The sequence below is a fragment of the Oryctolagus cuniculus genome, chromosome 6, assembly GCF_051225735.1.
Source record: "Oryctolagus cuniculus isolate XC-2025 breed Fujian yellow rabbit chromosome 6, ASM5122573v1, whole genome shotgun sequence".
Classification (NCBI taxonomy): domain Eukaryota; kingdom Metazoa; phylum Chordata; class Mammalia; order Lagomorpha; family Leporidae; genus Oryctolagus; species Oryctolagus cuniculus.
The window spans coordinates 42577930-42591815 of record NC_142872.1 but is presented as its reverse complement, the minus strand read 5'-3'; the positions used below and the strand labels follow the sequence as shown (position 1 = coordinate 42591815).

Here is a 13886-nt window from a genome sequence, read left to right as displayed (position 1 = left end):
TACCAAGCCATTTCTGTCACAAGACCATTCCAGCTCAAGAATAATAGTGCCTCCTTGTATTTATAGAGCGCTGAATACTTTCCAAAGTGCTTTCCCATCTATTATCTCATTTGATCCTTACAGCAGGCCAGAGACGGAGGTTGTGCCTCTGCCATGGGCTTGGAACGAGAGCCTTCACCTCTCCGGATTTCAGTTTCCTTGTTGAAAAATGAAGGGACAGTTCTCTCATTTAGTATTATTTTTCCATCCACTATTCCTCAAGAGCTTCCCCTGGCCCTCCTATCTGAAGGCTGTTTCTCTGCTTGAGAAGCCAGGACTACCTGCCTCAGCTTCCCCAGAGAGCTCCTTATACAGATTCCTCAGCTCCCCCCAGATCCAGGGCCTGACTGCTTGCAAGACCTGGCCATCTGCATTTTTTAAAAGATTTTATTTATTTATTTGAGCAGCAGAGCTACAGACATAGAGGGGGAGAGATAGAGGGAGAGGTTTTCCATCTGCTGGTTCACTCTTCAAATGGCTGCAATGACCAGAGCTGGGCTGATCCGAAAGCCAGGAGCCAGGAGTTTCTTTTGGGTGAGGGGCCCAAGCTCTTGAGTCATCTTGCACTGCTTTCACAGGCCATAAGCAGAGAGCTGGATCAGAAGAGGAGCAGCCAGGACTCATACTGGCGCCCATGTGGGATGACGGCGCTGCAGGTGGGAGCTTAGCTGATCACTCCACAGTGCCAGCCCCCAGGAATCTGACAGGCTTTGCAAGTTAAACACACTTCCTGGTGATTCTCAGATGTACCAAAATCTGAGAACACTTATTCTAGTATCTCCTAACTCCTCAATTCTGAGGTCTTGCCATGTGAAACACACACACTCAGCAACTTAAGAAATCCGGAAAAAGTCTAAAATTCTGATGAGTAGGGAGAAAACAGTGTAGTGTTGGCTGAGTGTATCTGATCATCCAGATAATAACAGCCTCTCAGGGATATAATTAGTGCCCTCGAAATTGGAATATGACTGTTTAATAATTTAAGTGAGATCATCAGGATTAATGAATAGCAGTTGAAATTAAATGTGGGACCATAAATCCACACAGGCCTGGTACAGCGAGGCAATTATTTATGACAAGGCATCCTGGAAAGCAGGGCTCTGGCTGAGGCTGAGGGCACCCTGACTTCTCTTCTTCCTACAAGGGCCTTGTGCTTCTGCACTTGTGATCCATGGACATCGTCATTCAAGCAGACCACAGAGTGCACTTGGCGGCCAGCCCCGCCTGTACTCCCGTGTATCCCAACAGTCTGAGCATCTTTTCAATGCTGTCAAAATGATCTGAGATGTCTGTTAAGGAGGCAGATGGCTGGGGCCCAGCTCAGAACCAATGAATTAGAATCTCTGCACTTTAACCAGCTCCTCACTCATTGTTGATAGTGACAAGAATTCAGAGCCATGGCTTGAGTCCGGGTGGAACGGGAGCTCCTGGGTACACACTCCAGGATCAGGATGACTGCCTTTGAGGTTTCGTCTTCTTGGTCCACCCAGCTGGTGAGCCTGTCTTCCTTCTTTTTTCCTACCTTCTCTCCCTCCCTCCCTCCCTCCCTCCTTCCTTCCTTCCTTTTCCCTCCCTCCCTTCCTCCCTCCCTTTCATTCCTTTTTTAGATTTATTTATTTGTTTATTTGAAAGGCAGAATTACAGAGAGGCAGAGACAAAGAGAGAGAGAGAGATCTTCCATAGCTGGTTCACTCCCCAAATGGCTGCAACGGCTACAGCTGGGCTGATCTGAAGCCAGGAGCCAGGAACTTCTTTCAGGTCTCCCACACAGCTGCAGGGGCCCAAGGACTTGGGCCATCTTCTACTGCTTTCCCAGGCCATAGCAGAGAGTTGGATCGGAAGTGGAGCAATGAGGACACAAACTGGTGCCCATATGGGATGCTGGTACTACAAGTGGTACTTGCTACCCCACAGCACTGGCCCCAGGACTTTTTCCTTTCATGGAAATAAACAATCTCTTCTCTGGCTGTACTGCTTTTTAGTTCATTAAACTCTTTTGCATCCTAATTTCATCTAATTCCTATAATGAGACTTTGAGGTAGCCAGGTTTCAGTTAATAGCAAGGAAAATAGCTCCACCCAACAACAGGATCAGAAACAATGGCATCTCCTGAATGCTGAGTGTGCTGGCCCAGCCCCAGGGCAGCAACTCACTGCATCCACCAAAGGGAAGACAGGAGTAGTAGGCTTTGGGGTTAGGCATGGCAGAAACCAATGCCAACTCACGTACACAAGAGGAGAGTGTGCAGGCTCATGGGATGGGAAAGAACAGGGATGGAGCTAGCCAGAAGCACATGTGGATTCAGGATGGCTCTGCTGGCATGGCAAGGAATGTGTGGTAGGTGAGGGGCCATTCACCCAACAGCCTGCAGCAGGAAGGGAGACGGGTTTAGTGTCTACTACAAAGAACACACGGTCAACTCTGCTCAGGAAGAAGGTCTATTTACAGGTCACTGTCATGGGCCCCCAAGCTACAGTCCTGTCGCAAGGCAGCAGCAGCAGGTTTGCTGGAAGAGGAGAGGCCCAGTCTTCACTCTCCTGCCTGGTTACAACTCCGCTGCGGGTAGTTGCTACTTTGAGTTTTCCATTGAGAGAGACCCGAGCCCAGTTATTATTTAGAATGTTCTAGACCACACATGTTGACAGAAGATAGGAAAAACGAGTCTCTGAGAAGACTGGGCAGAAAGCATGGCTGCAATGTTCTATGTGTTTTTACCCTCCCTGCAGATGATTAGCAATGCCCAATAAATCCATTTTGCTAACAGGCCCAGGAGTGGAGGACAGAGAGTAGACAGTGGGAGGTTATCAGTTATTTTGAGGCTCCTGGTTGCTCATAAATATGGTAGGCATCTTTGAGGACATCTGCATTTACAAAGGAAACAAATTTATTTTTTTTTATCATTCTAGGAAGAAAGATCATTCCGGTCTTTTAGGAGAAGGACCCAAGTATGTACGAGGTTCTCCAACGGTTGGAAAAGGCAGCCTGCCTCTGTTAATGCTTCACAGGAACTGATGCCACCAAATCGCACAGAGGCAGGGATGTTACCCTGGCTTTGACATGTGCCTATTTCTTTGTTCAATATGATGAGGCAAAAAATGTATTTTCATGAAATTTTTCCATGTGAGATACTAAAGCAAGAAAAAAGCAAGAAAAGAGAAATTAAACTTTCAATGCCCATGAACACTTACAGATTTATAGTGCTGTGATTTTCTTCTCTTGAACAATTTTTAGAATCAATGAATGATGGATAACGTGTGGTTTGGCCTTCTTGATCTTCCAAAGTGTTAACCATTGCCTATTTTTGGCTATGGGAACGGGTAACATTTTAAGGCTCTGGTATGAACGGCTCTGAAGGTGCTTCTGGATTCAAATCAAACCAAAATTGGCTGTGAAGCTGTGGATGATTGAGAAAGATGTGCTTGAACATTTCAAGGGCTGGAGGTTCTGCAAGGAAACTGGGAAGAATCCCAGGAGTCTGTAATGGGTTCATTCCGGGGCCGCCCCGGGACCTAGTGTCAAGCAACAGGGAAGAGCTAAAGCCTAACTTTTTGGCCAGCGAGCATTATTAGCCTACTAGAACCAAGAGCATTTAGGGGGTTTGGCTCATATCAGTAAGAAACACAAATAATGGCACACACCTACTACATGACTCCAAGGCCATGACAACATTTCATATCTGTTTTACTTAGAAGGTGGGGTGTAGAAAGAAGGGGAGTTTCTTATATCTTGAACCCTCTAATGACCACATTTCTGCTTAAGCAAATGCTGTCTGCTAGAAAGCTTCCTATAAAACTGGATAGAATTTGTTTAAGATGCTCACACCAGTGTCTGGCACACGGCAAGTGGCTACACAGGTGCTATGCAGCAAGATGATCATGGTTTTTACTGCTCACTTCCCTCTGTGATGCAGGCAAAGTCAGCACTATCAGTTCTCCACGCAGTGAACGAACCATGAAAGACGTAAATAGCACCTGGTTGGTTTGCACTAGACCCAGTTAAATATTAAGGAACTTCTCACTTTTATTTCCACCTCAAATTTCATCCCCCTTCAGGCTCTGAGTAAATAACAATTCACGTCAGACCTAAGCAGGCAGGAAGGCCTGAGAGCTTTCTAAAGACAGGCTATGACAGAAGGGGGGCAGTTCCACGGCCCTCCCCTGGGAAACTTATTCCAAGGACAGCCGGTACTGTGCTCCCTGGGTTTTGCTTCCTTCCATTATGTTTTTAAGGAAACACTAAAAACAGTAGAAAAGGTTACACTTTAATCCTCACAAGAAAATCAGGAGAATATCCACGATTTAGCAGTCTTGCTGTGCCAAGTTTTTAAAATGTAGAAGGTTCACCTGCCTCAATACAAGTGTCACCTTTCTGAAAATATAATGCAGCTATTTTTCCACTACAGAAACGATTCCTTCCCAAACACTGGAGCTTTTGATGCTTCAGATGCAATCTGAGCGATTTATTTGATTTTTTTTTTTTTGCTCTCCCAGTAAATTATTCATACAGTGCTTGATTCACAAAATCCTGTATTTTTTAAAGATGTACAAAATATTCCATAAATGCATCAACTCCTGCATCCTGAGTTCCTGCCAGATATCCACCAAAAGGTTTATAGATTTCCTTCGTTACAAACTAATTGATATTCTGTAAGAGCTTTAATCTACTTAGTGGCTCCCTCCTTTGGAGTTTCTTTGGAGAAAGAAGTGCTTAGGATGTCAGCAATATTAAAGGAGAAGAGACTTGAGAAAGCCTGTGAGAGATAAGACATCTCAGAGACTGATTCTTAAGGTCTGGAGTTCTTAAGATTAAGGAACAGGTTGTGGGGAAGACCAATCTCTCCTGTCCAACATCATCTCCAACCAGGAAGAGATTTTTCCAAGGGCAGGTGAGCAGTTTAGGTCACTTCCCAACTATTTCTCTGAGCCTCAGTTTTATCATCTGTAAGATGGAGCCACTTCCTTCACCCTCATACTTCCATAGAAGAAACCTTACTTCACTTTGAGGGTGGTGAAGCAGAGTCAGGCCCGACAGTCGCCACCTGTGTGCAAGGATGGCTTCATCGTGCCTCCCTGTGGTGTGCTCACGGGCACACACTATGCCCTCCCTGGGTCAGCCTGTTCGTGAACAAATGGTAGGAAGAGATCCATGCTATGGTCTCTGGCTCCACCTCTGCAGCAATATAGCGATCTCCCGAGACTCCTGTCTCTGTTTCACCACTGACTCAGAGAAGGACAGACGCTGTAGTCATTCCATCACGATGTCACAGACTGAGATAAACCAGGGTACAGAGTTCTTTATGAATGGATGCCTGCTACATAAAGTGGAGCGCAATGAGGAACAAATGAGATAGCTGTACATCTGTCATCGAGCACAAACAGGAAAAGAAAAATAGCTGTAGAAGAACACGTAGAATATGACACCCCATTAAAGGAGCATGTGAAAAGACAGGTGAAGACGAGGAGCAAAGGTTCTGGAATCAGAAAGCATGCTTTAATATCAAAGTTTTGCCTCTCTGAGCTAGCCTATGACAGTAACTTACTTAATTTTCTGTGCCTCAGTTTTCTCCTCTGTGAAATGGGACTAAAATATTAACTCTGTAGGTAGAAACAAAAGCTCTGAGATCACTGAGGCCAGTGGCTTTCACCCTGGGCCTAAAAGAAACTGCCCCACTCCTACCCTGCCCTGCCCTGCCCTGCCCTAGTGCTCTGAAGATGGAGCAGAAAACATACTCAGCACAGAGGAAAAGTTCCATAAACTCAAGTTCTGGCTATTACACGTGGCTATGGTGCAGAATGCTCTGGAAGCTTACACACCAGAATGCTAACGTTAGTGACTTCAGATGGGGTGGAACTGAAAGGGAATTAGGAGGGTGTCAAAAAGGAAATGAAAAAACACTGGGAACAAAAGAAAATGTATATAAATGGCAGGTAAATGAATGAAAGAAGCTCCACATCATGTCACTGGGACATTGAAAGGAAACAATAAAGAGACCCCACTCACTGCACATCCATCGGAATGGCAGAAATCTCCAATACTGACAACACCAAAGGCTGATGAGGACGTGGAGCAACAGGAATGCCCCTTCTCTGCTGCTGAGAATGCAAACCAGTACAGCCACTTTGGAAGACCATCTGGTGGTTTCTGACAAATTCAAACATAATCCTGACATCTTATATAGCAGTCACTGTTCTTGGTATTTACCTAAGTGAATTTAAAACTTCAGGCTCTCACAGAGACCTGCTCACAATGTTCATAGCAGCTTTATTCATAATTGTCAAAACCTCAAGGCAATTGAAATGACCTTCAGCAGGTTAGTAGACAAACTGTGGTACACACGGACGATGGGAAATTCAGCACTGAAAAAAATGAGCTATCAGGCTCTGAAAAGACATGGAGGAAACTTAAATGAATGCTCATGGGTGAGTGAAGCAAGTCTGAAAAGGCTGCATGCTGTATGGTTCCGACTATGTGGCATTCTGGAGAAGGCTAAACTATGGAGACAGTAGCAAGATCAGTAGTTTCTAGGGGCTAGGGCCCGGAAGATGGATGAATGGGCAGAGCACAGGGGATTTAGCACTCTGAATGAACTAATAATGGCAAATACGTTATTATACATTTGTCTACTTTCATGGAACGTACAATACCCAGAGTGAATCCTAACAAAAACTAATGTGATAATACCATGGTAAATCAATTACCGTGAGCCACAACTGCTCTAAAAAAAAAAATAAATAAAGCTTATTGAGAAAATAAACTTGAGAAAAATGAGACTGAACGTCAACAGTGATTGCTTCTAGGTGACGAGGCTATGGACCATTCCTCCTGCATGTACCACATTTTTCTCTCTGATTCAGAGGCTGTTCATGTGCTGGTCCCTCTGTCTGGAACCTTCCCCCTTTTCTACCCCGAACAAGTGAGATCTACTTAGCCTGTCACACTGAGTTTACACAGAATCTTCTCTGCTAAATCTTCCCCTGTTCACTCTGTGCTCCATGGCACTTGGACTCCAGCACAAAGCAGGTACTTCATGGTCTTCCAACCCCTTACCTCATCCCCCTCCCCTACTGGAGCTGAGCTTTCAAAAGAAACCTATTTTTTTTTATTCTATTGTGTTGTGCCTAGTACCTCATACAGTATTCGGCACATAGTCATTTCATGAATACTGTTGAATATATGAGTATGAATTACTTTGATAAATCAAAACAAACGTAGAGAAAAAAAAAAAAAAGCACAAAATTTCAAAGGGTGAATGAAACCGAGTAACCTGGAAGTGATGACTGACCACACCAACAGGTAGGGTGGTATTCAAAGCAAATGAAGGCCAAGGGAGAGACTACAGAAATCACGAGCAACAGATGCTTACTGGGCAGTGTCAACAGTATTATGTATATGACCCAGCCATCCCTCTCCTGGGAATTTACCCAAGAGAAATGAAATGAGCATATGGAAGGGTTATCTATACCACCATGTTTACTGCAGCTCATTTTACAATACCTAAGATATGGAATCAACCCAAATGTCCATCCACTGAAGACTGGATAAAGAAATTATAGGATATGCACACCATGGAATACCACACAGTGGTAAAAAAATAAATTCTGTCATTTGCAACAAAATGAATGAAACTATAAAACATACTTAGTGAAATAAGCCCGTCTCAAAAGGTGGTAACTAATAGAGCACCTAAAAGGTAATCTATAGAAGTGAAAATGACACTTTTTTCCATACTATTTGATGGACTCTTTACTTAGTATAGAGTTAATCTTATGTGTATAAAGGTAATTGAAAATAGATCTTAGCAAAAAGTAAGAATGGGAATAGGACAGGGAGGAGGAAGAAAGGCAGGAGTGCAGGTAAAAGGGGAGGTATGGTGGGAAGATTCATTATATTCCTAAAGTTGTATTTATGAAATGCATGAAGTTTGTATACCTTAAATAAACTGCTTCTGAGGAAAAAAAAAAAGAGTGGTATGCTGGGGGGCGGCGCTGTGGTGTCATAGGTTAAGCTTCTGCTTACAGCATGGGGATCCCATAAGGGCACTGGTTCGAGTCTCGGCTGTTTCTCTTCCAATCCAGCTCTCTGCTTATGGCCTGGGAAAGTAGTAGAAGATGGCCCAAGAGCTTGAACCCCTGCCCTGGTGTGGGAGTCCCAGAAAAAGCCCCTGGCTCCTGCCTTCAAATTGGCTTAGCTCTGGCTGTTGTAGCCATTTGGGGAGGGAACCAGGGGATAGAAGACCTTTCCCTCTGTCTTTCCCTCACTCTGCCTGTAATTCTACCTCTCAAATAAATAAATAACTTATATATATATAAAAAGAGTGGGGCCGGCGCCGCGGCTCACTAGGCTAATCCTCCGCCTAGCGGCGCCGGCACACCGGGTTCTAGTCCCGGTCAGGGGGCCGGATTCTGTCCCGGTTGCCCCTCTTCGAGGCCAGCTCTCTGCTGTGGCCAGGGAGTGCAGTGGAGGATGGCCCAGGTGCTTGGGCCCTGCACCCCATGGGAGACCAGGAAAAGCACCTGGCTCCTGCCATCGGATCAGAGCAGTGCGCCGGCCACAGTGCGCCGGCCACGGCGGCCATTGGAGGGTGAACCAACGGCAAAGGAAGACCTTTCTCTCTGTCTCTCTCTCTCACTGTCCACTCTGCCTGTCAAAAAAATAATAAAAAAAAAAAAAAAGAAAAAAAAAGAGTGGTATGTTGAAAAGCAACATGGGACGAGGCAAAGTGGTTTCTATGATGTGTTCCCGTGACTGTCACGGTGTGAGCGTGCAGGTCAGAGCTCATAAGCCCATCCTGGAAAGAGAACCTTTGACTCTGGCCTCATTAGCTAAGGACTCTACTGCGTGAGCTCATGGGCTCAGCCATCTTCATGCTCCTTCAAGCACCATTCACCACCAACAACCTATCAGTAGCTCTGAAGGCTCTTCCTTAAGAACTTGCTGTCAGGAACCATCCTGGTTATGTGCTTTTACTTGTTTGCGTGTTGACAGGGAGTTGAGCTGGAGAAAATGCTGTTAATGAGATCATACCATGGCCCTTCACTTGTGCACCTCATCAATGGACCAGTCCACAGGTCACCCAAAGACAAGAACCCTATGCATTACTACACACCTCATCTTTCTGAGAAGACAACATGGGTTGAAAGTGGGTGGGTGGGAGAGAAAAGGAGTAGAAGTGAACAAATGAACAAAGACCTCTTGTTTTTCCTAATAGAAATAGGCCACCCAGGCAGTGCGATCTGGAGGCAGGTCTGCCACCCTATTCTCTCACCTCTCTCCCTCACAAGCGCAGAGACACAAGTCCTCCTAATCCAAGGACAAAGTGCAAGCATTTGCAGAGCTTTTGGAGACCCCTGGAAAACTGCAGTGTTCTATTTGCGAGCAGGGTCAGGATTATTGGTGTCAGCGTCTGCCTCTGTGCTAGTCTCTGATGCTGCCTGCACAAAGCCCTGGGTCTTATTCAATAACTCGTCTGCTTCAATCTGTCTCCTACCTGAGATCCTGACCCCTGGCTGAATTACAATTAGTTGTCCTGAGAATGTGGGAGGAGACTCGTTTCAGAGGCGTACGCTTTCTGCCAGGCAGCACCAATCCAGCATGTAGTTAGCATCCATGAGTTCCAACTCTGAGAACCGCCTCTATTAAAGTGGCCCAGAGCAATCTGTCTTTTTTTTTTTTTTTTTTTTTTTTTTTTGACAGGCAGAGTGGACAGTGAGAGAGACAGAGAGAAAGGTCTTCCTTTGCCGTTGGTTCACGCTCCAATGGCCACCGCAGCCGGCGCGCTGCGGCTGGCGCACCGCGCTGATCCAATGGCAGGAGCCAGGTACTTATCCTGGTCTCCCATGGGGTGCAGGGCCCAAGGACTTGGGCCATCTCCACTGCACTCCCTGGCCACAGCAGAGAGCTGGCCTGGAAGAGGGGCAACCGGGACAGAATCCGGCGCCCTGAGAGGAACTAGAACCCGGTGTGCAAGGCGGAGGATTAGCCTAGTGAGCCGCGGCGCCAGCGCAATCTGTCTTTGACAATGGCCCATATTTGCCATACTTTAGACAGGCTTCTCCATAATTCTGAAATTGTTTCTCCCAAATCTCATTTTTAAAACAATCACTGCTAAGTAAGTTTTCCTGCAAAGCCATCTTGAGCATTTCTTCTTGAAACAAGAAGAGTGATTGCTTCTCTGAAGAATGCAGGTTGCAAGCCCTCACAGCTCAAGTGCAGGACTGAAGGGCAAGAGGGGAGAGCTCTCTCTGGGCTCTATGCCTGACTTGTTGCGTTGCAGGGCCAGCAGGCAGGGCCCTCTGCTCTGGTTTTCATCTGTGAAATGGGACAGCATTTGTTCTCTTGGGATGTGAGAATGTCACCACTGGGTTAGTATTTCTCCTCTCTGGAGAAACAGATGCACTTGGAGGATGTCAGGGCATGCACTTTCTCTTTGTCAACATCATTACAGTCTCTGCTGGGGAGGGATATGTTGTTATTGTTACTACTGAGTACATAAAACATTGGGATATTAGAGGTGCGAAGCATTCTAGCTCAGGACTGGCTGCATTTGATAATGAGGTCTTTTTAACAGGACATCTGCGCTTAAATACAAGGGAAAGTACTTTACTGAGAAGTGCCTTGGGAATAGAAAGGAGGTACTTCTTTTTGCAGGTGGTCAGTCACCCAAGCAGCTGAGAGGCAGAGGAACAAAGCCACACTAGAAGTCAGTGTGCTTGTCATTAGGTCTTCCCACTGTTCCAGCCCTTGGATTTCTCAACTGAGAAATGAAGAGGTTGAGTGATTTCTATTGTTTTCATACATTTCTAAGCAGTGCCGCTCCTCCTAATCTCACCCTTTCTCAGAAAGTAAATGCAGACTATGCCAGGCGGGGCACCTAAGCCCCACCTGTACCTGTGAGACCTCTACTCCTCTCACCATGCTCAGAAACATCCCTGGGACCTCCCTACACTGAGAGCAGGGTCAAAGCCGCCCGCCAAGACGACTATTAAATTATTTTCTAAGTGATCAAGGGGAAATGCTTGTTCAACTTTATTTTGATTAATTTATTTGAAAGTTCCATTTCCCAAAATGCCTGCAGGAGCCTGGAACTCAGTCTGTCTTCCACATGGGGCATAGGGGCCCAAGTACTTTAGCCATCACCTGTTGCCTTCCAGGATGCATTAGCAAGGAGCGAGATTGGAAATGGGGCTGGGACTCAAACCCGGGGATTCTGATATGGGGTGTGAGCATCCCAGGTGGCAAGGAAGCCACTGTGCCAAACACCTACCCTGAAATGCTTGTTTCTAATCCTGCTAATGCTCAGTTTATTGTACCTCTGGAAGACTGATGCTCTGTGACACCAAGAGGTACCCTACTGAATGGTGTGAGTTCACGCCAGAGTAGCTGATGGCTCAGAAAAATGGGTGACAGGGAGCAGAGACTGCAACACAGAGATGTGGGCCAGTGCCAAGCTCTGTAGAAACTGCCAGCCACATCTGTCTGTCTGCCTACAGATGGTTCTGATGTTGGCTTGGTTTTCTCTGTGGGCAGAAGTTGCTGCCACTTTTCCTTTCTGCTTCCTCGTTTGTTCACTCATTCATTCACTCACAGTTCACAAACATTTTGTCTCCTTCTAGATCACAACTGGTCAGGCAGGGAAGGCTAGCAATGAATAGAGACTGACAAATAGCCATGTAACCACAGGGATGGTGAATAATGGTGGTGGTGCGGGGCCTATTAAAGACGCTATCATGGGGCTGGTGCTGTGGCGTAGCTAGTAAAGCTGCCGCCTGCAGTGCTGACATCCCATATGAGTGCTGGTTCGAGTCCCAACTGCTCCACTCCTGATCCAGCTCTCTGCTAAGGCCTGGGAAAGCAGTGGATGATGGCCCAAATGCTTGGGCCCCTGCACCCATGTGGGAGACCTGGAGAAGCTTCTGGCTCCTGGCCTCAGATTGGCGCAGCTCCAGTCATTCCGACCATTTCGGAAATGGACCAGCAGATGGAAGACCTCTGTCTCCCTCTCTCTGCCTCTGCCTCTCTGTAACTCTGCCTTTCAAATAAATTAATACATCTTAAAAAAAAAAAAAAAAAAGATGCTATGAGAGGAGCTGGTGTGTGAGGAGCACAGAGGACACCCAGGCAGAAGACAGCATGTGAAGCTCACAAGGGCAGGATGGGGCTTGATGCAGCTGGGACACAAGGACCAGCAGCCAGAGTGTGGGTGCAGGAGTCCTGCTGGGAACAGGCAGCCTCCCCAGGGAAGACACCCACCCAGCAACTGGTGAAAGCTTTGATGCAACAGAGAAGCTTGAGGCTACTAGCTGGAGGACACAGTTTTTCCTAAGATTTCATTTCTGGCCTCATCTGAGTGTCTCTTAGAGCCAAGGCTGGGAGTTATTGCACAGAGTCAAACTCATGGCTAAGAAGCTCCACATGTGGTAAGATCACGTGCATAGTGCCAGACATGCCTAACTTAGTCACCACATTACCGTGTAAGGGGTAAGTGACCAAGGGTAAGATACACAATGTCTCTGGGTCTCGGTTTTCACATCTGTAACTTGTTATGGCCAATAGTGTAGGTGTGTTTACTCCTCTCTTTTCTGCCTCTACTAAAGACACCAAGAAACCAAAACACATTCTTAGCCTCCCAGGCTGATAGATGTGTCTGGATCTCGGGGTTCCGGCCAAGTTTCTAGAGAACCCTCATTGGCTCTGAGTCAGAAGGGAAGCCTTGAGGATTTTGTGTCCTTTGCGCTCCCTGCTTTTCCTGCCCAGAAGGCGGACTTTTTAGATACAGTGGCAGCAGTTCTGAGACCATGAGGCTGAGGGGGCAGGAAGAGAGAACAAGCCTGGTTCTCTGCAGCTTAGAACATGTAGGTGTACCAGTCCTGGATCTCTTGTACATTAACAGACAAGTGAATGAATCTTCCCTTGTTTGAGTCATTTTTTACCAAGTTTTGGTAAAAACTTGTTCTTCACAGTTTAATGCACTTCTAAACTGACGCAAAGAAGATAGCAATAGGACCTGCTCCATGAGTTGCTGTGAGAATGAAATGCAACGATGAGTTGAATGGTGTCACGCTCACGGCCAGGCAGGTGGCACGCGCTCACTCAACAGTGGCTCACGTGCTGCTGCAGCTAAAGAAGGAAAAACCCTCCACCCCTTTGGTAATCACTGGACGGAGTCAGGGGCGGGAGGCTGCGTGGGGTAGTCCCTACCTCGGTCGCTGAAGTCATCGACTAGCACAATCTCGGCGACCAGCTCTGGTGGCGAGCGGTTGAGCACGCTGTGTACAGTGCGCAGGAGGGACGACCAGCCCTCGTTGTGGAAGGGGATGATGATGCTGGTGTTGGGCAGGGTCTCCAGGTAGCGTTTGCTGTTGCAGCTGGAGGAAGACACAGCAGAGGAGAAGACAGGATCAGTTCTCAGGTAGCCAAGAGAACTCGGGCACAGGCTGGGTTATCCACGAGGCTCACTTCCTCCCCAGCCTTTAGGGAGGGAGTGGGAGCCAGGGAGACCTTGGTCACTTCAGAACTTTCTCCTCCTTGGCATCCTGAAGTCCTGCCTCTGCTCTCTGCACACACAGCACACAGGGATAGCAACAAGTCACCTGGACTCTGTACAAAGTCACGATTCCATGAACGTGGAAGGCAGCCCTGAGCCCTCTCCCTGCTGTGACAGCATCATCTATGATGAGAAATATAGTTCCTAGCAGAAGGCTTCTAAACCCCTTGTGATTTCTGAGTAAGCAGGATCTAATATTCTCATATTTGGTTGCTGACCCTGGCTCCTGCAGCAAAACTTGGAATTCCCTTGGGATTTCCTGGCTGATAAGAGCATCTTTTCTGTTAATGAGGTGACTCTTGGT

General features: G+C 46.7%; 1 protein-coding gene across 5 annotated transcripts in view; it reads right to left on the bottom strand.

The window, feature by feature from the left end:
* Window positions 1–13886, bottom strand: part of GALNT10 (polypeptide N-acetylgalactosaminyltransferase 10) — a 255265-nt gene that overhangs the window by 97999 nt on the left and 143380 nt on the right. For 4 of the 5 annotated variants that reach the window (XM_002710328.6, XM_089336137.1, XM_089336139.1 and 1 more), the window contains one exon: window positions 13237–13403. The exons of the other annotated variant lie outside the window; for it this stretch is intronic. In XM_002710328.6, coding sequence (XP_002710374.2) covers window positions 13237–13403 — 167 coding nt within the window. The remainder of the gene's footprint in view (window positions 1–13236; window positions 13404–13886) is intronic. 5 annotated transcript variants of the gene reach the window in all.